Source organism: Belonocnema kinseyi, chromosome 4, assembly GCF_010883055.1.
Source record: "Belonocnema kinseyi isolate 2016_QV_RU_SX_M_011 chromosome 4, B_treatae_v1, whole genome shotgun sequence".
Classification (NCBI taxonomy): Eukaryota; Metazoa; Arthropoda; class Insecta; order Hymenoptera; family Cynipidae; genus Belonocnema; species Belonocnema kinseyi.
This window is the reverse complement of record NC_046660.1, coordinates 70,375,201-70,401,592: the sequence shown is the minus strand read 5'-3', so window position 1 is coordinate 70,401,592 and position 26,392 is coordinate 70,375,201. Positions and strand designations below refer to the sequence as shown.

Genomic DNA, 26,392 nt, shown 5'->3' with positions numbered 1-26,392 from the left:
CAATTTATAAGTAAAAGCTATAATAATTGGAAACAATTTTAAATTGAAAACGTTTGAACAATAATTAAAATGAAACTTCATAAATAACAGAATTGAAAATTAATGTATCTCACAATCCAGGAAGTAATAAGTAGTACGATTTCAAAATTGAATCGTTCAAGCTTGTATTTTTTTTAGTTTTAAACATTTTAGTGTTGAACTAAGTGTTTTTGCGGCCCTCAAAAAGAAGTGATCAATTTTTGTGATTTTTGCTTTGTTATAGTATAATTTTGAATGGTTTTCGTTTGCAAATTGAGACGCTTTAAGTTATAAACGAATTTTTAACTGAAATTTTTAGTTATATTTTGCTAAAAATATATAGGTTTTGGAAAATCTAACAAATTAGTTCAGTTGAAAAATCATTTAATGTTAAATTTTTAAAAATTGAGACTCACAGTGAAAAAATAATGTATACGCTTTTATGAAGTCACTTCGTGGACTTAGCCACTCCGAAAATTTTAAAGTGTGTTTTTTTTAAATTTGAAACAGTGACTTTATTTTTTGAAAGTGATTTGAGAACAAAAAACAGTGACAAATTGACTGTGTGGCAGTCCTGATTCTTATTGACAGAGATAATTCTCATATAAATTCCCTGACTTTTGCGTTATTTCAAAATCCCCGACTTTTCCATGACCAACAAAATTGTCTGATTTCGGGGTTTTCCTTGCCCTACGGCCGCGTTGATCATTGCCGGGGTTGCAGAGACCAGTGAATGTGTTGTTAGTAATGAATGAAATGGTCTTTTGAGGTCAAAGAAAAAAGAGTGAGTAAAAGAATGGGAACAAGAAGAAGTATGTATATAATGTGAGTAGCACCAACCTGGTCATTGTACAACGTGTACTGAGGTGGTGGCGTGTTTGGCGGCGGATAAGGTGGCGGAAACTGCCAAATGAATTGTTCAGCTGTGGCGGTCGTGGTGAAGATGGGATCAGGTTCCTCGGTTTTGTTATGGTTATCCATCGTGACGACAGCAGTGGTGGTGGTCGTCACCACGGTGGTCTGTGTGCAGCAGCCTTCCGCGGGACCAGTTGTCGTCGTGACGGATGCCGTGGAGACGACGTTGTTCCCTGGCGTCGCCGTCTGCACGACAGCTGGCTCAGGGTGCACAGCATTCGAATGATCCTCCCTCTTCCGCAGCTTACTACGGACAAGGCGAATCGCAATCATGGTCCCGTTGCTCCCGACCATCTTCTTGTACTTTATGTACAGCCTCGTGAGCTTCTTCGCTACGTTGGCAGGAATTTTCAGGCCGTTTTATGGCGAATTCTCGAACGAGTCGAGAATTCTTACGGTCTGAGAAGAAAAAACCAAACCAACAAAGAAGGCGCAAAGTTCAGCGGAGATTGAACTCCTGCAGACTCCTCTACAAGAGGAGATTATCTTAAGATAGGGTTTCCATCACTTTTCAATTCCTGCAGGAATCAAACGAGCACTTATTTCAAACTAACTATATATAACTAACTGTTTTCAACTGGTTTGAGTTGACTATCAACTGACTTCAACTGCAAATGTTGCACAGTTCCTCCGCACTTGTTCTTTTTGGTCGAAGGATAATAAATAATTATTTACACTTTGTACAGTCACACGTCGAGCAGAACGCGGCACCATTTAAACTTGGGTTTAAGTTTTAGTTTGACTAGTTTTATAGATCCTTGGTTGTAACGGTGTTTATTGTTTTTGACTGATTATTATTTATTATTGGTTTAAATGTGAACTCCGGGAGTAACGACGATTTGTTACTCAGCTGCACTCTCACTGGAGTCTCAGTGAAGAGAGATGCAGACTCACCGAGAACTGCTACCTGGCCACGCTCATTTCTCAAAGCTAGCTTGAGGTCTGAGCTCGAAACTGACGCGCAACGGTTTTATATAGCTGCGCCTGACGTCACAGACGCGTGCCGAGCCGACCAACCTAAGCGCCACGCGGGATTCAAAGAAATGGTCGGAAAGCTTTCCTACACACGGAAGAACTTGACGCATTCAAACTTCCCCGCTTAAACAGGGTCACGACCTATCAGCTATCACCTGTCAGCTATCACCTATCAGCTATCACCTATCACCTACACATTAGCCTCCTAGGATTTTCAAAACACGATCCGAGTTTTAATAATGCTTTTCAATTCTAAAGTTTAATCTATTCAAATATTATTGATTGTTACACTTTCTCAGTTGGAAAGCATGATTTATGTTTATTTAACGTATAATTTCGTAATATGACGTAACGGTGATTTTCATTTCATGTCGCAACCCTTAGATTTTTTTAAATAACACAAGTTATCAATCGACTGATGTGCAGATATCAATATCAATATCAGACTGAGTGTGCAGATATCAATATTTCAAAAGAATTCAACAGATTTCAAAAGATTACAAAAAAATCACAGATTTCTTAAACATTTCAGAAAAATTTCAAAAAATTTTATGGTATTTCGAACGATTTCAAGAAATTTCAAAAGCTTTTAAGAAATTTCGAAAAATTGCAAGAGATGTTATAATGATTTTTCAATGATTCCACAAAATTTTTAAGAGATTATAACAAATGTCTAGCCATTTCTGCATATTTAAAATATTTCCAAGTTATCAAATTATTTAACAAAGACGAAGGGATTTCATAAGATTTCAAGAAATTTCAAAATCACAAACATTGCAAAGGCTTCCATAGATTTCTCAAAGATTTTACGAAGATTTCAAGAGATTTTTAATGATTTTGTAGAGATTACCAGAATTTTTGGGGTTTCAAAAGCTTTGAATGATTTGAAAAACATTCAAAGATTTCTCAAATAATTCACACATAATTTTAAAAATTGCAAGATATTTCAAAATCTTAAGATTTAAAAAGATTTCGAGAGATTTGAGAGTTTAATTTCACAACGATTTAAAAAGATTTCAAAAAGTTTTCAACGAGTTTTGAAAAGCTCTTAGAAATTTTAAACATTTAAAAACCATTTAAAGATTTCTTAAATAATTAACAAAAATTTTGAATATTTCAAAAAATTTCGAAAGCCGTAAATGATTTCTAAAAAATGTACAAAGATTTTAGAGGATTTGAAAATATATCTAGATGTTACTGAACATTTCTTGGGTTTTCAAAAAAATTTTAAGATTCCCCAAAGATTTCGATATAATTCAAAAAATTTGAAATATTTAAAAGGATTTCTAAAAATTTTAAGAGATTTTAAAAGATTTTAAACATTTAAAAATATTTTAAGAGGCTTTCACAAGTTTAAAAGAATTTAAAATCATTTTATAATGACTTTAAGATATTTCAAAAGACTTTCAGAGATAACAAAAATATTCAAAGCTCTCAAAATATTTCAAATATTTCAAAAGGTTTCAAAGATTAATAAAATTATGCCACAAGCTTCTAAAAATTGCTAGGGATTACTACACATACACTTCTTGGTATTTCAAAAGATGTCCAAGTTTTCACAAGGTTTTAAAAGCTTTCAAAGATTTTACAACGATTTCAAAACCTTTTTAGAAATTGCAAAAATTGGAATATTTCTCAGAAATTTTACAAAAATTTTAGACAGATTTCACGAAATTTTTACATTTTTTTAATTTTCAAAGCTTTCAGATTTCCTAAACATTTTATCAAGATATCGAAATGTTTTAAAAGATTTCTAGATATTACTAGAAATTTCGTATGATGTTAGAAGATTTTGAAATTTGTACAAGATTTTAAGGCTTTTTCGAATATATGCCGAAGTTTCAAAAGATTTACAGAGATTTCAAAAGCTTTCAAAAGCCTTCTCTTCTCTGATTCACATACTGTTTGTTCTATGAAATCATAAATTATTTTTATCCTCAAAAGGGATCGCTTATGACCCGTCTTAACAAGGGTCTTTTTCAATTATTCTGAATAATTAAAAGAAATCTTGAGTATTTTTAATATTATATATATTGAGATTTTCCAAAAACTGTATATGGTTTTCCATATCCTTAATAGAAATTCTAAAAAAAAAAATCAATAATATTGTCTTAAAACGTATATAAATCTGCGTAAAATATGATTCAGTAAAATTTAAAAAAAAACGAATTTTCAACAAAATAGTTGATACCTTAACCAAAAGAGAGACGCAGATTTTTAAATATAGGCTTCACGATAATCACAATTTACGTGATCAAATAGATTTGGATAATTTATTTATAACAACTGAAGCCTTTCAATCATATTTTGGAACTTATATTTTGTTGAAAAAAGAGTTAACTAATTACAAAATAAATAATATTGATTTATGTAAACTCTAAGGCTGATGCTTTTCTTATATTCTACACATAAGTGTTTAAAAATAAATCCTTTTTATGTTATTTCTTTTTATCTCACATATTTTGTGAACATCGTAAAATATGTTTTATTACTTTTGCGCACCAAAAAGTTAAAAATACATAGCTTTGAAATATGTCAACGATTGCAAAACATTTCAAAAAGAAAAAAAAATTTCCTTCAGAAGTGTGCTAAAATAAACTCACGAACTTTACAATATATGCACCTATTTAAAAAAAGTATACAAAAAATAATTCTGATATAACTATATGAAAAATTATTTTATTGCACTGCCCCATCTGACCATATTCAAAGACCAGAATTTTAATTTTGTAACATTTTCAATATAGAATCTTTCATAAACGGAATAAAGCAATTTTACATTAAAATAACAAAATTTACGGCTTAAGACGATCTCTAGGTACCGCGGCCTACCTGCCCTCTCGGTAACCTGTTTCTATTGTTCAGGGCTGGGTTGGATCTAGATTCTAGAAGCGCTTTATTTCAACTAAAAAATATAACTTTTCCACGATAAAAGTTCAATTTTCAATACAAAACTACTAATTTTCAACGAATCAGTTTCATTTTCAACAAAATAGTTGAATTTTTAACAACCTACAACCATGCATTTTCCATCAAATAGTGGAATTTTCAAAATTGATAAATTTTTATAGAAAAAAAAACAGAGTAGATCAACTTTTAGTTTAAAAATTCAATTTACAATTTAAAAAAATTAATCATTACACAAAAATATTAATTTTCAATTTAAGATTTGCAATGAAATACGTGAATTTTCAACTAAAAAAAAAAAATAAAAAAAATCAACCAGAGATATAAAAAATGTTCAAAAATGGAAAAATTAAATTTTCAGTCGAAACAAAATTAATTTTCAATCAAAGAGATTTAAAAAAAATTTTAACAGTTTTTATATTTGGTTAAAAATGCATTTTTTGTTATTGGAATTTTTAACAAATAAAGATTTTTCAGTAAAGAAAAAAGTTCATTCACATTATTTAACTTTCAAGTCAAAAGATGAATTTTCTGTAAAATAGTTTATTCTTTGACCCCAAAATTCGAATTTTTCACAAAAAAGTTTATTCACAACCAACCATTTTCATTTTAACCAAAAAAGAGGAAATATCAACCAAGAAGATTAGTTTTCTGTCAAAAAGGGCGAACTTTCAACTAAAAAAATTAATTTCAACCAGCAATAGAAGTTACCTTTTCAATTATAAATATTAATGTAAATCAAACAAAAAAACAACGAATTTTTAACAACATATTCAATATTTAAACAAAGAGATGAACCTTTGATTTAAAAAATTAAGTTTTAACAAAGTGGTTCAATTTTTAATCAAGTAGTTAAATTTGCAGGTAGATTGTAGTATAAGGGCATCATCTCTTTTTTATCTGGAAAAAAATTTTGGCAACAAACTATTGAAATCTTTCATTGAACGATAAATGAAGCGATTTGACGAGGCCAAAGTTTGGAAGAGAGTAGAGTAACAATAATTTTAAACTTCTGCCTGGTCAAATGGCTTCATTTATCGTTCAATTAAAGATTCTAATAGTTTGTTGTCGAAAAAACCGTTTTTTAGCCAAAAAACAGATGACGCCCCTATTCTGCAATTGCACCAAATTTTCAATTTTAAAAAATATCAGTTTTAACGCAAAAATGAAAAATTAAATTTTCTGTGAAAGAAATTGATTTTCAACACAAAAGAAACTCGTTTTTTAAACAATTATTTCAACTTTTAATGCACTAAATGGATTTTTAAGTAATATGATGAAGCTTGGACAGAAATAGTAAAATTTTTCAGGTAGAAAACTAATTTCCATCCAAACAGACCAATTTTATATGAGCCAGTTGAAATTTCTACTAAAATTATGAAGTTTCAGAGAAAAAAATGATTTTGAAAGAAAATGGTTCAACCACAGAATATTCAACACAACAATTGAATATTCAAAGACCAGAATTTTAATCTTATAATATGTTAAACACGTAATATTTTTATAAACGGAATAAAATACTTAAAATTAAAGTGTAATATTATTAAATTTATTATCCGTGTCAGTTATTAAAAATGTTTCTTATCGAAATTTATTGACTTTGCCTGGCCCGTAAAATGCCCTGACGTTTCCCTGATTTCCAGATTTTTCCTGGCCTATTATGGCCACCCTGCTTAAACTCAATTCAGTAACTATAAACTAAAATACATTGATTATAAATATTACATATTGCATGTGAAAAGGTCGGGTTAAATTTCTAACTTCAATCTTAAAATAAAATAAAATTCTTCAAGTCTGCCATAATTTGTATTCTGTGTTAATTTCTGGGCAACTCTCAATTCTTCATTTATTATTAACTTGCCGAATAAATATGATACTTTTTTTTTAATATCGTCAAAATGAAATGCAAAATACAATAATGGAAAATAAGAAGAAATAAAGCAGTACCTTCAAGATAAGAGAAAAACGAAGGTCATGTACAAATCTCAAGTTTTCGATAATAAGTTTTGTAAGAAGATATTCTATGGCGTCGAGTAAAACGCGTCTTGTCGCCAGAGAAGCAATGTCGCATCATAATTTAATTCTACTAATGGACTAATAATTTCGAGACCCTCGGACGCAAATTACACTCGTTGTACTCGTGCAAGAGCCGGACGTAAGTGCCTCAGTCGTCATTACCCTACCCACAATAAGTATTCTGTTATAAACTCTTCTACCTCATTTTCTTTTACGTGAGTTCCATAGAAGGTTCAATTCAAAGAAAATAAATTATGCACCAATTCTACTTCAACCTCCATTTTCAAAAAAAAATATCTACAACCATTTAAATGGGCAGTGCCCATTTGATCGCTGTCTGCTTGCATTACGCCCTCTACCCAAACGTCCCTTCATTTCCCTGAGGGATCGCCAGACGCTGTCGTCGGCCCTTGCCGGAAGGGAGTCCTTTGTACTAATAAGGAAAAAATATGAAGCATATTTTATTTTTTATTTTTCAGTTGGTAATTTGAAATATTATATTCGAAATATATGTTTTTTGGCGATTCCAAAGATATTTAACGTTTAAACTTACAACAATTGCAGTTAAATAAAACTTTTAATACAAGTTTCAATACAATCCTCAACATATTAAAACAGTCCTTTTAAACAATCATAACTCCCGGAATATCTCATTTTCACTCTTTCAAGAGTCATGGCATAGTTCACGGACTTCATTATTTCGAGGATTGTCTTAAATGTGGTATTAACATAGAATATTTTGCAAACGAAATAAAACAATTTCAGAATAAAACTTAAAAATTTCGAATTTATTGATTTCAACCAAATCAGATGACCATTCCACGATAAAATATAAATTTCCAATCCATAAGTACGAATTTAGTCCAAAACAGTTGAAATTTTGACCAAATTGTTTAATTTTTAACTGAATGGTAGAATTATCATACCAAAAGGAATTTTCACTTAAAAAAGACGAATGTTCTACAAAACAGTTGAATTTTTAATCCAAAAAGATGAATTTTTAACAATAGTTTCATTTTTAACAAAATAGTTGAATTTTGAAGCAAACAGTTGAATTATTAAGCAGATTGTTGAATTTAAAATATAAAAATTCGAACTTTTAGAAAACAGTTGACTTCTTAACCAGAAAAGACGATTTTTCAACCAAATAGTTGAATTTTCAGCAAAAATAAATTCATTTTTAACCAAACATTTCAAACGAAATAGTAAAATTTCAAAGCAAAATAGATTAAAATAAATAAAATAAAAATTTTTAAGTGAGAAGTAAGCAAAATAAATTTTTAAGTAAGAAGTAGAACTCTCTATCGAAAAAGATCGAAGATCAATTTAAATTTTTTTTTTATTTTGCCTTGATAAGGGTGCTGTATGAGTGCCGAAACGTTGATTTCAATGGGAAAATTTTATGCTGACCGTCCAAATTTGGTCGTTGGATTCTTGATTTCACTTTCAGGAATTCTGCTCATATGATAAATCTTCGAACAAAAATAATTTTTCTAACAAAGTTCTTCAACTTTCAACCATGTAATTCAATTTTCAACCAAAAATATTTTCTACAAATAATGTAATAGTAAATTTTTCAACCAAAAAAGATTTTAATTTCAAAAAAAAGAATTAGATTCAACCCAAATGACGAATTTTCAAAAACTAACTGAATTTCAACCTAGAAAGTTTTCATTTGAATTTTCAATATCAAAATATGATTTTTCACCAAAAATATAACTTTCTAAGAAAATAGTTGCATTCTCAACAAAAAGAAAAAACAACAAATTTTCAACCAAATAATAAAATTTTTAACTAAAAATATAATCGTCCGATGGAATCAGCTACAAAAAAAAAGAAATGGAAATACAAGACAAAATAAATACTGTTAAGGGTATTTTAAAAGGGTGGCCGCAAAACTTGATTTTTAAAATACCCAAATTTTGCCCTGACCTGTTTTACATTTTTCCAGACCATTAATATTCAAAGATCCGAATTTTAATCTTCAAAAATTTTCAACATAGGATTTTTTATCAGGGGAATACAAAAAGTGCAAATTAAAATTTCTTAACTTTTAATTTATCATCCTTGACATTTATGTTAGTGCGGTCGTGCCTAAAATCAGATCTCTGAAAAATAGTTTAAATATGATTTTACGTATAAAAATAACATTACTGATGATGTAATTTTAATAAAGATCATTTTTTTCAATGAAAAATTTGAAAACATACACGTAACGTTTTTTAACAAGTGTTTTGCAATGGAATGTTTTTTTGTTGACGCTTCTTACCAACTTTTGAAAAATGGTTAAATTTTAATAAATGATATGTTACGTTTTGAGGGGAAATACTTTCTACAACTCTACTGTTTCCAATTTTGAAAGTAAATTTTTCTATGGCTGAAGTAGTTAAAATAATTTTTTTTAAAATAATTCTTTGAATTAATATATTTGAAGATCTTTTAGTTATTTTAAAAACTGGAAACAGTAGAGTTGTAGGGAATCTTTTCTTTGAAAAATAATCCATCATTGATTATAATTCAGCAGTTATATAAAATTAGTAAGAATAAACAGTAAGAAAGCATTCAATTAAGCTTTTTTTATATAAAATAATGTTTTTCTTGCATAATACACGACTGATAATATAATTTCAATTCTTAAAATCATAGAAAACTTTTTCTTCCAAAAACTTGATTTTTTCCCACAACTACCTTAAAGTTACACTAATAAAAATTCTCTGATTTTTTTCAAAATCCCTGACTTCCCTGATTTTCAGGTACTCCTTGACCTACAGAGGTACCCTGAATAAAACCTATAAGAACTTTTTAGAAATTAGTCGCACTATCTTAAAGGCTCTGATAGTCAAGTAAAGTTTCGACAACTTATTTTTCCACTATATTCTTTGTATAATGATTACAATCTTTTAAAATTGTTGATACAATTATATTTGCGTCCCTAATTTTAATTAGGTAATCGTGTCCATTTTGAAATTATGAGAAATGAAATATTATCGTAAGACAATTTACCTTCAATTTGCCTTCACTTTCAAGAGACAATGGCGTGTGCTTGGCGCAAATTAAACTATTGTCATCATCTTCGTCTCAAAAAAATAAGTAATCAACAATTATAAATTCAGATCAGGTACAACATAGACGATTTTTATTGACCTAGTGTTTATCATCAAGGTCCCACAAGAACTTCCTTATCTGTTATCGTTTATCAGTAAAATTCAAATCACGGAAAACTCCCTTCTGTCTATCTACTATACTAGACAATTCTTTTTGATTTTCAAATTATTTTGCTTGTAAAACTAAATTCTCCTTAAATATTTAAATAAATCATTTTCTAAATAAGTTAGTAGGATCTAACTATCATTCAAGCGTGATTCAATAAGATATTATAGAAACCTAACTCAAAAAATGTCCTAATGACAGGTACCACAGTTCGTCCTTTTTTACCTAATCCCATTTTTCCCTTAAATTTTTTAAATCTCCTTAAAAACCTAGAATCGAAAATTTTGACCCAATTTTCCTCTTTTCTCCCCTGCTAACAAGGTCTCAATTCATTTGCTGAGAATCATAAATAAAAATTGGAGACATTAAGAAACAAGAAGCTTTAAAAGAGATTATTTTTTATGATACCAATTTAAAATATTTACTAAGCGATTTATTTGTTATTTTTTTTAGATTTGAAAGACATCGTCAAGAGCGTAGAAATCGCTGAGGACTTAATCGAGAAACTAAACACGAAAGATAAATCAAATCAATAGAATTTTTTTGCAAGAACAAATATTTTATTTTTAATAAATAAACAAGCAGTTGAATTTCTAACTGAGAAGATCAATTTTCTACAAAAAAAGACTAATTTTCAACAAAATAGATGAAATTTTACTTAAATTAATTAACCTTTAACAAGAGCGTAAAGAATTTTTAACAAAATAATTCAACTTTTAACCAAGTAGTCAAATTTGAAAAAAAGTATTTCTCAATAAAAACTGTAATAGTTGATATTTCAAACAAAAAAAGATTTGAATTTTGACGGGTGAGCGGAAGAACGTTCTTCCACTCACTCAAGGATTTTAAATAAAAAACAATTAAATTCATCACAAAATAGAAGATTAACAAAAATGTTCAGTCAAGAAACAAATTAAATGTAGTAGTAAAAATAGAAGAAAAAAATTTCTGATATTTTAAGTATACATATCATATTTGCAATAAAATAAATTAATCTTTAACCAAATAGTTGAAATTTCAAATAAAAATATTAATTTTAAGAAAAGTTAAATTCGAAACAATTAGTTGCATTTTCTGCAAAAATAGTAAAATATTCGAGGAAAAATATAATAGTTTATATTTTTTAAACAGAAAAGTTTTTCATTTCAAATGAAAAAAATAGTTAAATTTGTCCTAAAAAGACGGGATTTTAAAGAAAATAGTTGATTTAGAACAGAACACAATATTTCAGTCAAAAGAAGCAAAATTTCGAATAAATTTACTTGAAATTTTAAAAAAGACAAATTCTCAAGAAAATTGTTGAGTCCTCAATCAAAAGAAATTAATTTTGAAAAAAAACATATAATTTTCTAGAAAATAATATTAGTTAAATCCTCAAGCAGAAGAGATTAATTTCCAACCAAGCAGTTGCACTTCTAAGATGAGTTTTCAACGAAGTAGTGGAGTTTTTGGTAAAAAATATGACTTTTTAATTAAAATAGTCGCATTGTCAACAAAAGCATTAAATTTTAAATCTAGTAGTAAAATATTTTACCCAAACAAGATTAATTCCCAACCAAAAATATAATTCAATGAAACTCTTATGTAGCGTCGATTTTGGTGCTGACGGTGGGTGGGAACTAACTTATCATAGCCCGCTCCGCTTTTGTTTGTCCATGTCTGACCTGATAGAGCTAACTGCGGCGCGGTGTCAATTCTCGGAAGTGCTATAGAAGGGTTTCACTGTAGTAGGCTTTTCAACAATAAAAAACGAACATTGTTAAGAAGGAAAAAAATGTCAACCAAATTGTTGAATTTATATATTCGGACCGTATACAGGGACTCTCTAATATGAAGTATAATTATTTTGGAATTTATTGCTTCATACCTAGGTGTTACATGTTCACAAACTGCGTATTTTAAACAGTTGTTATTTTTATAATTTTGTAAATAATGATTGTTTTCATTTCCGATCATTTTAGCTATCTTTTTGAAGCTATAATATTTTTTTTAGCTGTCATTAAAAATTTATTGATCACCTAAAAGCTTTTAAATGATAAAAATATATTAGAAGCAACAAATTCAAACATGATCATTTTGCAATTCGATTTCTTATTTATTTTTTAATCTTTGATCTTCTTGAATTTTTTCTGATGATTTTTCAAGGACAGCTAAAGAAATGTCTAAATAGAAAAATGATACTAAAAGTCGGCTTCATAAGAAACCCACATGATAAAAAAAGTTTTTAATAATAAATGAAATTCCCCTTTTTTACGTAAAATTGAAATACTGAACCGCGTTAATCCCTGCAATCATGAAATCGAATATTGCATCATTTCTAGAATAAATCTGACCGTTTTCTTATTAATAAATGAGCTTGTTTATATCACATTCTATAGAAAATAAACTGACGCAGAAATACTTAAAAGGTGCTTAAAAAATCATTTATTATCTTATTTAATGGTTACATTTTTCTAGTGTAGTTTTTGAGAGGCGCAATTTAAAGTAACATCAGAAAATAGACGTGTATATTCAGAAATCAATGTTAATTACTTTTTTATGAGCATAATTCGCGTGCTTGAAGGACGGCAAATAGTTTCATACGTGAATTTGACCGCTTTGATTTTCCTCACTTGACTCTGTTTCTCACGAAAATTAACTTGATTGACAATAATTGTGAATCCTCAAAATACATAAATAAAGAGGATCATATTTTTTGATATCTGAATCAAGGTTTCTAGATTTTAATTAGTCAGGAGCCGTTCAAAAAATAAGCAAAGCTTTTTTCTTACCATTTTGACACCTCCCCCATACGTAACGCTTTTTCTGTAGTAAGTATATGTAACTTTAACATTAGCGTAACGATCGAAGTGCCCCCCCCCCCCCCACCACAAGCCTTACGTATTTTTTGAACGGCCTGTAAATATAACAAAATTTTGATCAGAAATCAAGAATTTTTGTTGAAAATTCCAGGGTTTTAGGCTGAACTCAACTGTTAAAAAAATTCTTGGTTGAAATATTAAGTATTACAGGCTTAATCAAGAAATATTCTTTTTTATTTTAAAAAAACTTGGTTCACAGTTAAACTGCTTTCTAAAAAAATTAATTTTTTTTCGCTGAAGATTTATCATTTTAGCTGAAAACTTGTATTTATTGCTTCAACATTCAACAATTTCTTAGACAATTAAACTATTTTTTATTCATTTTCGGGTTGAAAATTCAAGTGTTTTCTAAATAATTCATCTTTTGGCCTCAAATTAGAAACATGTTGAAAATTTGCCTTTTTTGTTAGTGCGTTAATTTTCTTAGAGAAACATTAATTTTCTTGGTTGAAAACTTAACTATTTGGTTAAAAATTCATATTTTTTGTTTAAAATTCAAGTAATTGGTTCAAAATTTAAGCTACGTAAAAATTTTTTTTTTATCTGAAAAATTAACTATTCCATTTTTTGTTGGGAATTTATCCATTTTAATTTTAAAAATTAATTACTTGGTAGAAAGTGCATGTATTTTGTTAAAATTTAACATTTTTTGTTTAAGGGTTTAACTATTTTAATGAAAATTCGTCTTTTTAGCCTGATTTCAACAGTTAAAAAAATCTTTCTTGATTGAAATATGAACTATACTCAACTTCCAGTTAAGTCAAAGCCATTGAAATGAACACAGTTCGATTATGTCAATTCTCCGTATCCCCACCCATGTCTATTGGGTGTGAGAAGATGAAGGAGTGTGCTTTATACGTGTGGAGTGTGCATATTTGGCTGTAATGCCAACCCAGCCCTAAATGTGAAATAACTGGACTGTGCGTTCTAATATATCTGATCGTTGATATAATTGAGCTTTGACCTAACTGAAAGTTGAGATGTATCATGGAGAATTTATCTTTTCTAGTTGAAAAGCAAATTCATATTTTAGGCTTGAATATTAAACTGTTTTGTAGAAAATTCGTCTTTTAGGCGTGAAAATTCAACAGTTTGGTAGAAAATTAAACTATTTATTGATTGAAAATTATTTTTTTTATTGAGTTCATAATTGAACTGTTTTGTATATCATTCTTTTTTTAAGCTGAAAAATGCAACAATTTTGTAGACTATTAAACTATTTATTGATCAAAATTGAACTATTTTTACTAAAATTTAACTATTCTGTAGAAAATTAACTTGGTAGATAATTCGTCTTTTTGGCTTCAAAATTTAAAACTTTGTCTTTTTTGGCAGTACATTTATTTTCTTCGCAGAAAAATAATTTGTTGTTGTTGAAAAGTTAACTATTCGGTTAGAAATTCACCTTTTTTTGTTTAAAATTCAGCTATGTGGCTAGAAGTTTAAAATACGTATAAATTAATTTTTTGATCTGAAAAATTAACTATTCCATTCTTATTTGGAAATTTATACATTTTAATTTAAAAAATAAATTACTTGGTAGAAAATGCATGTATTTGGTTGAAAATTAAACTATTTTGTTAAAAATGTCTTTTTTGTCGGAAATTAATATTTTCATATTAAAAATACAACTGTTTCGTTGAAATCTCATCTATGTTTTTTACAAATTTCTTTATTTTTATAGAAATTTATTCTTTTTTGGTTAACAATTCAATTTTTTGAAAATTAATCTATTTTGATTAAGAATTATTCAACAATTTTTCTTGTAATTCGCCTTCTTTAGATGAATTCAAATGCTTTTGATTTAAAATTAAAAACTTCTTTGTTTGAAATTCCAACTACAATATGTTTTGTTGAAAATGTATCTTTTTTAACTGAAAACTACATGGTTCAAATGTTTTTTTTTTGTTAATTTAAAGATTCATAATTTTAGTTAAAAATTCATCTCTTTGGATGAAAACTTAATCAATTTGTTGAAAATTCGTTTTTTGGGGTTAAAAATTAATGTTTTTAATTGAAAATTTAACTACTATTCCATTCATGGTTATAAATTCATCAATTTTTGTTAAAAATGCAATATTTTTACTTGAAATTTTAGTACACAAAGAAAACGGAACGCATGCGATAAACTGTTCAGACAGACCTTGGAAAAACTTAAGGACAAGTAATGTGACATAATAATGGTTCTGGCAATAATCGTGTGGACTTCACACACAACTGGTGGTTGAAACTGATAATTCAAAAAAATTCTTTTCAGAATTTACGGTCCAAAATACTCTCAAAACACGATGAATCAATTATTTGTTATAAAATTAATGTAAATTGCATATTGAATTCGAAAAAATATATTTTCAACCAAGAAATATTAATTTTAAACCAAATAATGGAATTTTCAACCAAGTAGGAGAATCCTTAAAAAAACAGATTAATTTTCAACCAAATACTTTTTTTTATTATTTAAATTTATTTCAAAAATAAATTTATTTTGAAATAATAAAAGAAGTTTTACGCTGTTTCTAAGGTATTTTAATTTAAAAAAATTAAATCTTTACCAAGTTAAATGAATTTTCTATCCAAAAGGACGAATTATGATACATAAAACATTTTTCCGCCAAGAAAGAAAAAAATTTCAACCAACAAAAAAGTATATCTTCTACAAAAATAATTTAATTCAACCCAAAAGGATGAATTTTTATAAAATATTTGAATTTTCAAAAAAATAATTAAATTTTTAGCCAAATAGTAGAATTTTAAACCAACAGATATGAATTCAGAACCAAAATTTTACTTGTAGACTTTTCAACAAACAAGAATTAACTTTTAACGAAAAGTAGTTGGATTTTCTTTTTTCTGATTACGTAACCTGCGGATTATACAGGATATTTCAAGCAAAAATGAAGTACAACAGACAAAATAATATGGTGCGATTTCCATAGAAATTAGATCCTTCGAGAATGTCACTTAAGATCGTAAAATGACCGGTGGTAACAAGTTTAAAACTTTAGGAGTTCTAAATTCAACATGCTGTTCTGGACTTTCGCAATACCTACTTGATTAAAGCTTTCTTTTTAAATTTGTATTTCTGTTAAGATTATATATTTTAAATACTAATTTAAATATTAAAAATACTTATATATAAAAAAAAAAAACATTTTTGGTGAAAGAAGCATTACAAATTTTTTCTTTGTGTATTTAATTTCAAATGCTAAGTTAATTTAACATGTATTTTGAAAAATAATGTATAAATTTCATATAAGAACACCAAATTTACGACTTTTTCTATCTTGAATGACAAGGAAATAATTGAGAATAAGTAATCTTTGACATTACACCTTTTCTAATGAAGTTATATTGTAATAAGTATTGCAACACTGACAAATGTTTTATTTTATTTATTTTGACGGTTCAATTTTATGGAAAATTTAACACCTGTATCCTGGACCTTTCAGGTATAACACCTGTTAAACTTAATCAATGACAAGGGTTTAAAGAGGAATATGACTCATACAATTGAACGCCTATTGTTATAAATAAATTGCTCTAATCGAGAAATTCAGCGGAAACGACTCATTCGTTCTCCAGAGGATATCGTTAATCGAAGCCACTTATATTATTGATGGATTAATTTTTCATTTGTGCCAGTGCAAGACGAACAATTTATTTTACCGATATAAGTAGGAAAACAAGTTCAAATTTGCCTAAAAAAACTTACTTCGCAAGTAAAAAACAAACAATAAACACAGTAAACAAAATAAACGTTTTTATTGACAAAGAATGAAAAAAGAATTCTTTTATACGGATCTTTTGTTTTGCAATTATTCTTCATTAGACATATGTTTTTACTTGTTTTCTTAACGAGAAATAAGGAAAAAACTTCAAGGAATATTCGGAAAATGCAAGACTTATCTCTGGTTAAAACCTTTAATTGGATTTGATTGCAAGAGCAATTCCACATACTATTATTGAATTATTAGCCGTCAATCATGCCAATAGTACACGTGATTGTTCCTAGCCTGAAAGTGATATCCATACAATTCTAAGGTCAACAGTTGTGAAGGGACATCAACAATTTCCTGATTCTTTAACCTACAGGTATTTTCGCAATATATATATATATATATATATATATATATACAAAACTGACCAAATTTATAAATAAATATTATGCTTTTGCAATCAATTTTTATTTTAAACTTTAAATGGATAAGAAACAGAGAATTTAATATGAATGTTAACTCTACGCAGCAATATTTCTGCGATCTAGAATTACAAGATATGGTGCAACATTCCAGCGTTCGTTAATTAAAAATTTGTTGAACGAGAGAATTAGTCGAGGGTCGCCCTTAATTGGATGCATCTTACTAGAACGGTAGATTTTTTCACCCAATTTTAAATAAAAAAATTAACTATTAACTTTTTTTTCTTCACTCATACTTAAATCCCTTCAACCAAAAAGTTATATTCAATTTTTAAAATATTTTTTATTCCGTGCTCGTTTGACTCGGTTTGATTCCATTGCTTATAATTATATACTTTACCATATCGTAAGCTCACGAGGCTATAAAAATTGTACAAGAGATAGGACACTTGTTTTAATTAAAATTAATGATATAATTATAAAATTAAATACAGTAGAGGTTTTTACATTATTATGAGATACATTTTTATGAAAAGCTAAAGAGTTATAATCAAAGTTTTTAAAATTGAGTTTCAAACATGGCTGATAAAAGTTTATTAGTCTATTTTTATGTAGGCTCTGCTTTCTGTAAAAACGTCAGTGATGGCCATGAGATTTCAGTGTTTAAGCTTCACTCTTATCTTCTGAACATGTTTTAGGGACAACAATGATCTTGAATTTGTACATTTTGTACAAATACAAGTGGTTTGGCCTCCGAAAGAAGGAAACAAAATTACAAAATATAATGGTATGTTTCTTCGATTCAAACTGAATAAATTCCCAAGTTACAATAAAATTTTTTTATTAAATTTAAAATAGACAAACACATAATTAATATTATATTATTTCATTATAGGAAGTGTGAGTTGAAGTTAAACAGAGAAATAGAAAATTGAGTTGCAGAAAAAATAAACTTTTGAAAAGCCTGAATTGGTTCAAGCAGAAACCTCTAGTGAAAATTTGAAATAAAAATCTGATTTAACTTGAAAGAAATTCGACTTGTAAAAATTAAGTTTTACTGCCCATCTAATTGAATGTCTCAGGCTACCACAGAACCGACTTACAGTATCGGGCCACTTACCGGATGACCTATTAAAAATTATACTTGACTTTGAAAGGTGATAGCGCCGTCCAGAATATAGATAAAAATATTGTTTATAAAACTTCGGAAAGCTAATTAAAATGTGTGTTAAATGAGTCTTAGTTAAATTAATTTGGATCCGTAAGTATTGAATTATCACGCGAGAAAGGCAACAAATAAAATCTTGATGTTTAAGGAACCACAATACGGTAATGTATTTTAAATTATGCATGACCGCTCAAAAAATACTACTTTATGAACCCGTGAAGAATTTTTAATGTTTAACGGCTCAAATAAATGTTAAAATCCTAAAGATTACTTTGGTAAAATAACAAATTAATACATTAATTTTCCTAACTTCTGACAAGAGTTGAAGTTGAAATACAAAATTCTTTAAAAAATCGGAATTTTTTTTCTAACTCATGTGATAATCAAATACTCACAAGACCAAATTACTTTAGCTAGAACCCCTTTAACGCATAATTTAATAAGTTTACGAATTAAAAAAAAAATATATATATATTTATAACTATATTCTGAACGACACTATCATCTTCCAAAGTCAAGGCTAATTTTTAATAGTCCATTAGATTAGTGGTCTCATACTATTCGCCGTACGGTGGTGACAAGTCTTTCTGTAAAAATTATTCTAGACTTTACAATTTTTGTTAGATTTGTGCATTAGAAAAATTAAATTTAAATAAATTTCCAAGAGATTTGTGAGAGGCGAATTTTGAATTTTTTCCAGATTTGACATATTTTTTTAATTTCATGGTATTTATAAAGGATTTCTTTTTTATGCGAATACTTACATTTGTTTAAAACACAATGATATCAGTAAAAATACTCCTTAAAAGTAATATTCTATATATTACAATATTTTTAAAATTGCTTATTTTCATAATAATAAATTAATAAGAGAAAGTGCTGCTTTAAGATTAACAATTTTCGGAGACTTTATTTTTCAGTAGAATTAGTCTATTCGACGGAATTAACTCGCAATAACTTGAAAAAATCCTTCGCTTATAATAGGTTTTCAAAGAACAATAATTTTTTATTTTAAAAACAATTTTATAAACATAATCGAAAGTGGACTACTTTTCCACGAATGTACGTAGTTTTTTTCGAATCGACTGTCAATGACTCAGAAAGGACCCTATTTATTAGGAGACTCTGTCAGGTTAAATTATTTGTTATTTAGTTAAATAAATTTTATAAGCAAATACAGACTTTCTTCAATTTTCAACCGATAGAGACTTCGCTTTTTCAATGGAATTAATACTAAATAACTTGACCAGATACCTTTCCTACGTTATTTTATTAATGAGATACAATTGCTCGTTTATTTATATATATATATATAAAATTTTTAAAAACAATCCGCGGTTTTGTCATTTTTGAAGAGCGAGCAACCGTTTCTTCAAACAATTTAAATTTTACTGTCTATGATTACTTGAATTGCAGTGTTTGTGCTTCCGGATGTAGCGGTCTTTCAATATTTACTCTGCATATGGATTTTTGTATAAAAATTATTTAAATAAATAACAGATCTCGTCGCCCGAGGGAGTCGATATCCATTTGTTGACATGCAGTCAAGATATCAATTTTTTCATAGAATTGTTTACGAAATAAACAATTATTATTGGTTCTTAAAGTATCACCAGCGAAGGACTACAGTGTAAAACATTAACCTGCCAGTAGAAAATAGACGAAAATCGATATTTATTAATTAAATGAATTGAAATCATGAAATTGCTCAAAGCAATTTCACTCATTCATTTCTTAGTTAAAAAATACACAAATTTTTCTTAATTTTGTATTTTAGAAAATTGGGATTGTTAAAAAAAATCACGTCTAGTTTGTTGTTAAATAAAACATGATTATAAAGAAATTCAAAAATCGGCTCTTAGAAATCTGTTTTACATTAAATTAGCTTTGATTTTTTGTAATGCTCAAATCGGATCAAAATTCAAACTCTATTTTAAGTTGTCCAGACAAACTTTTCTTGCCCCACAGTGCGACTGATAGTATCGGGTTACGAACCACTATTAAAAATTATCCTGGAAATTTGGAAGGTCATAGCGCCATCCAGAATATAGTTTTCAATACATTTCAAAAATAAAATTCCGATTTTTAAGAAACGTCGATGCGGTAACTTAATTTAAATTTAGCAGAGTCCCACAAACAAATTATTTCATGAATCCGTAAAGATTTTGCATTAATTAATGGCTCAAACAAAATTTTAAATGCTGAAGATCACTTTTTAAAAATGACAAATTAAGAAATTGATTTCCTAGCTGCTGCCAACAGTTGAAATTGCAGTACAGAATTACTTAGAAACCGAAATGTAATTTCTGTCTTACTCACGTGATAATTTAATACCTAGATGGTCGAATTACTTTAACTAACATTCATTTAACGCAGAATTTAATCAGCTTTCCAACCGTGTTTAAAAAATATTTCTGCTTATTTTCTGGACGGCACTATCACGTTTCAAAGCCAAGGCTAACTTTTAATAGGTCACCCGGTTGGTGGAATAATACTATTCGTCAATAGCGTATTCACATTAAAAAACGCCACCTTTTTAAATTAAATTTAATAAAATTATGACTGCCAAAACATACCTGATCGTAACAGCCAGTAGAACAATGATGACGCCGACTAGAACCATTGCAATCAAGACGCCGCAAATCATATACACGCTGTCCACTGGCGGATCTGAAACGAAACATGTCCATTTTTTATCATCTCGCACAATATTCTGCGACACGAATCTCACTGGCTCGTCTAATACATATATAGAAACATGGTAGAAAAAAAACAAATTCTTTACCTCGTCTAACGAAGCATGCAAGTGCATTTCCACGAATACTACACGTGTGCCTCTAAGTATAAGATAGCGAACGAGAAATCTTTTAACCTTGGTATGGTAGAATGGTACAAGTGTATAAATTCCAGATTAAAACAATGTTGATTGTATGGAATTATAGTTGTAGAAGGTATTACATACACCCTTATTTTTATATTTTAATTTAATTTAAAATATTGACGCCATTCACTTCTCCGGAGAACTACTTTTTCGAAAACCCGTGGATAAATTGAACAAATAAGTCACCGTGAAAAAGAAAAAAACGATACAAAAAAAGTGTCTTCTAAAACACAGAAGAAACTAAGAATTCAATTTTGTTTCAGGTTCTTTTCTTACAAACACATTTTTAACTTCAGTCATTTTCGCTCTCTTGATCAATGTAAAAATTGATAAACAAATTAATTGCTTTCAATATTCGAAATGCTCAATACAGATCAATAATGGTTCATTTTATATTCAGTATATTTTGACGACCTTTCATTGTTCAAAATGAATCTTTATTTTTTCTGCGAAGAAGAGTCTTTTCTTTAGCAAGCTTTCGATTTTGATTCCTTATACTCATCAATTTTTTCTATAGTGTATATAAGCAATCTACACTTTATACAGTTTTTATCAAAAATTATCCTTCTGGGTTGAAAATTCAAGGACTTCAATGACATTTTTTTACTTTCATGACTCAACAATCTTTTTGGTGAAAGATTGGTCTATTTGGTTGGAAAATTAATTTCTTTTGATGAAAATTTGATTTTTTTTTTATTGAAAATTCAAGTACTTGGCTAGAAATTGAACCATTTCGTACAAATTAATTTCATTATCAATATTCATAATTTTAGTTTAAAATTCAGCTCTTCGGTTGAGAAGGTTCACATTTTGTTAAAAATTTGTTCTTCAGGTTGAAAATTCAATGATTTAGTTGCAATTTTTTTTCTTGACTATAAAATCTTTTTTGGTTAAAAATCAGCTATATTGTTCAACATTTTTGTCTCTGCTTAAAATATTGAAAAATTATCTCAAATTTACCTATTTTGTTAGAAATTAGTCTTTTTGGGTTGAAAATTAAACAACTTGGTTGAATTTTCTTTTCTTTCTTGGCTGTAAAGTTATTTTGGGTCACAAAATCAGTCACATGGTTTAAATATTATCTTTTTTTTCGATTAAAATACCAACCATTACATTTGACTATAAAATCTTTTTTGGTTAAAAAATCAACAATTTTGTGAAAATATCATCTTTTTTGATGAATTAAACTGTTTTCCATTAAAAATATTCCATTTAAACAGCAAATTAAATAATTTGGTTATCATTATTTTTCTTTTTGGACTTTAAAATCTTTTCTTTTTTTTTGAATATCAACTATTATATTTATCGTTGAGCATTCAACTTTTTGGCTGAAAATGTACCTACATAGAAGAAAAACAGACTTTATGGGTTAAAAATTCAACAATTAAGTTGACATTTTTGTTAATTGTTGACTGTCAAATATTTCTACGTTAAAATATCAAATTAAACTCCTTTTTTATTGTAAATTCGAGTGTATGATTAAAAATTAAATTATTTTATTGATTTTTTTTGAAAATTCTACAGTTTGGTTTAAATCCTTTTTATTTCTTGGCTGTAAGATATTTGTTGGCTAGAAAATCATATATTCTGTTAAAATTGAGTTTTTACTGGTTGAAGAGGTTCATCTCCTTCATTAGAAGTTGAATTATTTTGTTGAAAATTCATCTATTATGGTAGGAAATTAATCTTCTTCTTTGGAAATTCATGTTCAAAAGGAATCTCTTTAAAAAATTAATTAAACTTTCTAAAAATAGTGGGTAAAGGGTAAACTTAGGTCATAATTTTAGATTTTATGCGTTTAAGGGCACTTGATATTTTACAAGATTAGCAATGTAGTTTCCCACACTTTTCATCAAACAAATTTTTTTCAACAAAATAATAGCACCTAGACCTGAAGAATAATTACGTCGACGTCTGGACACTAATATTTATCTGAAAAATTTAAAATTGTGGTGGAAAATTATGGGAAACTAAATACTCATACAGTAAAGTATCACATGCCCTTCCCGTGCAGAAATTGCCAAATGTTTGCCGTATTTCCGATTTGGGCCAGATCGGGCACACAATTTTGTGGTTGTTAAATTTGGCCCCGCCTAGACCCCGACTTAACAGCCAAGCTTGCCAGTAGATAGCGCTACATTAATTTCGGGAACTAAAATGGGTTTACTCAAAATAGCCCAAGTTTCAACGTAAAGTGTCAAGCGTCAAAAATATTTCCATTATTATTTGGAAAAGTGACAAAATAAGTGGGAAAAAATGCCAAAAGTGAGCACTAGACGAATGCGTAGGTATCATATACTTCAAAATATTCCTGAATTACGTGTTGAAGACTGTAATAAATAAATTTATTAAGAATGTTAAGATGAAAACTAAAATCGAAACGAGGTTATTTATTTATTTATAAGAAAAATAGCAAAAGTAATATTTCATTTGTTGAATGTGAAAACGAATTAGATCAACAATGACGTCATAAACATATTTATTTTCACGTATTTTTAGGTGATTTGATACTTTCCACAATTAGGTTCAATATAGAAACTGAAAGCAACTTCAACTTAGAAATTAAAACCAAAAATATATTGCAAAATACTTAAATGGTTTATCATACGCAAATGCTGGCTGTTATGTTGCGTCGTATGACTTTTTCCGTTTGCTCGAAAAAAAGTGTCTGGCATACTCCAATTTTTTCATATCGCGATCTGTTAGATATCATGATATTTATATTCTCAAATTTCAGTTAAGGAGGTGATATATTCGATTTTAATATTATTTGATTTAAAAATCCCTTTTAAATAAGAAAAAGAAAAAGAAATTAATATGGGCCCGAACGGGGCCAGATATGGTTATCTCTGGGCGCTGCGCTTGGGCCCCGATCGGGCATTGCGTTTCGTTTCGAGCCTGGCCCCATCTGGATAGCCTGATTTGGGCCAAATTCTGCCCGATCTGGCCCCGATCAGATCCAACTTGGAATTTCTGCACGGGTTAAGGTGATTTTTCAAATTTAAAGAAGAAAAAGGGGCGGACTGTGATCCCTGCATATGAAATAGACCCAACGCCACCTGTTACAGGTTACGTCACAAATCACATGAATTTTAAAATTACCAGACACTCTTTACGTAAAGGTTATTCATTTTTCATTTCCGAGATGATGTAGCAATAACGATAGAAAATGTATGGTATAAGTTCTTTTGAATAATTACAATATATTGTTAGCCTTTTACGATTCATTTGACGTAATTTATGAACAACGACCCAATAATGAGCATGCGGGATGGTAAAAAAATTTTCTTTATAATCTGAATAGGTTTTTGCAGTGACTGCATCATTTAGCGCTGGATGCAAGGTGGCATTTCCACATTATACACGTGAACGAGTACCAGTCACGCTCGGTTGTAGAGATAGATAGATATACACTCGAATCATGCAAGCGAAGCGTGCAATAAGAATGAGCAATCCGCCTTCTATCGCTTGGTTTTGTTGTACATTTGACAATATGTCTAGTCGTTGGCGCTGCCACAAAATTTATCAACAAATTCAATATTTCGCGAAAGATAATGTTTATAAAGAAAATTTAAATTGGCTTCAGCTGGTCATCAGCATTCAGCACTCACAATGACCTTGAACAAGAGATTCTAATTCTAAAAACATAGACAAAGGTTATAAAACATTCCACACTGGTCATGTCAGCTAAGACTGTTGTAATTAACACTAAAGTAAAATGCGAGCCAAGTACGAAAAATCCAATAGTAGAAACTTAATTTGTTAGACCAATTATATCAGGAAAATACAACATTTATGTAATCATATGGTTTACGCACAAGCTGAAAGATCTAACCTTTGCCAATTGTACTAATACTGGCAAGGACGAATATGAAAAAGAAACCTATTGATGCGTCGTCACATCATAGAGCTTTAATATGGGACATGCATTGTTTCACTCTAATCGTGTAATAACTTCCAAGAAGACCAAAGTGCTGAAAAATGAAATATTGTTGAAATTTAAGAAAGTGATGTTATATTTGCCTCCTCATCACACAATGTGAGTGTAAACTCTTTCTCTTTCTCACGAAGTCCACTTTCCTTGCGAATCCTCTTTGGTCTTGACATCATATCGTGATTCAAGCGTCCGTGTCCCACATACAAGATGTCAACTAAAGTGAACGGTAGTCCGATAGTATCTCCCGAGACAAGAAAGTTTTTTCCGAGTTTTATTTCATATAATGTACAATGTACTGATCTAAAAAGTCCTATTGCGTCTAATTCCGACTGGTATTCTTGACATTTTGAATTTGAGCCGCAAATTCCAACTCAGTGAGTATTTAAATCGAGGAGTAAAACAAAAACTGCTGTCCAAAGGAAAAACCCTTTTTGGGAAAATTTTTCAGGACAAAGGAAAATCTGTTCAGCACCGAGGACGTCTTGGGATAGCCCTTTGAGGAACTTTATTATTTTATTAAAAACAGTAAAATTCATTTTTTTCACATTCTGAAAAGGCAAGACACGTAGGACAGATTGTACAATACAAAAAGCCAAAAGAGTGAATTTTGAAATTTTTATGGGTTAGCCCCTTGTGGTTCCCCAATCACTCAAGTGGTCTACTCAAATGCTAAAATAATAACTCCTAAATTAAATAACTGTCTTTTTCATTTTTGAAAGTATCTTTATGTAAGGATAAGAAATTTCGCACTGCTATATTTTTCTAGGTATTAAATTAATATTTTTCGCAAATCAGATACATTTTCAATAAAAAAGGATGACAAAAAAAAAAGAGATTGAATTCAGCATATCGTTTCAAGAGTTGTTTAGTTTTAAAATTATGTTGCGTTAGCCGATTAAAAACAATTACAATTAAAAATTACAACTTTTTAAATAAAAATGGTTTGCATTGAATTGTTTATGAAGTTTCTTATAATAATCATGAAAATTGATTGGTTAGTCAATACAACTAATTTCTTATTTTTACAAGTTTCTAGGGATTTGATTTTTTCAATTTAGAAAGCCTTGACAAGTTATTACAGCATATTCTTAAATATATTAATTATTACCAACGAATAATTAAATAAATAAAGAATATTAAATCGATAGATAATCATTTTCAAGTTTTTTCACTAAACGGTTTAATCTCCAAACACTTAAAAGTTATTAAAATTTGAAAAATCCCTGCTCCAATTCAGAATTTATTTAAATTTGAAAATCCCCTATTCCGAGTCAGGATTACAATTCATTTGATAAATTCCCTGTTCAAATCATATTAAACCAAACGAAATCAGTTGCTAATTAATCATTTTCACTTGAATTTCTTG

The 26,392-nt window shown here is 28.7% G+C and overlaps 1 protein-coding gene across 3 annotated transcripts in view; it reads right to left on the bottom strand.

The window, feature by feature from the left end:
• LOC117171752 (lysine-specific demethylase 6B) overlaps positions 1 to 26,392 on the bottom strand; it is a 235,516-nt gene that overhangs the window by 8,414 nt on the left and 200,710 nt on the right. For all 3 annotated transcript variants that reach the window (XM_033359350.1, XM_033359351.1, XM_033359352.1), the window contains 2 exons: positions 20,785 to 20,878; positions 859 to 1,180 (listed from right to left, as the gene is read on the bottom strand). In XM_033359350.1, the coding sequence (XP_033215241.1) occupies positions 859 to 1,180; positions 20,785 to 20,878 (416 nt within the window). The remainder of the gene's footprint in view (positions 1 to 858; positions 1,181 to 20,784; positions 20,879 to 26,392) is intronic.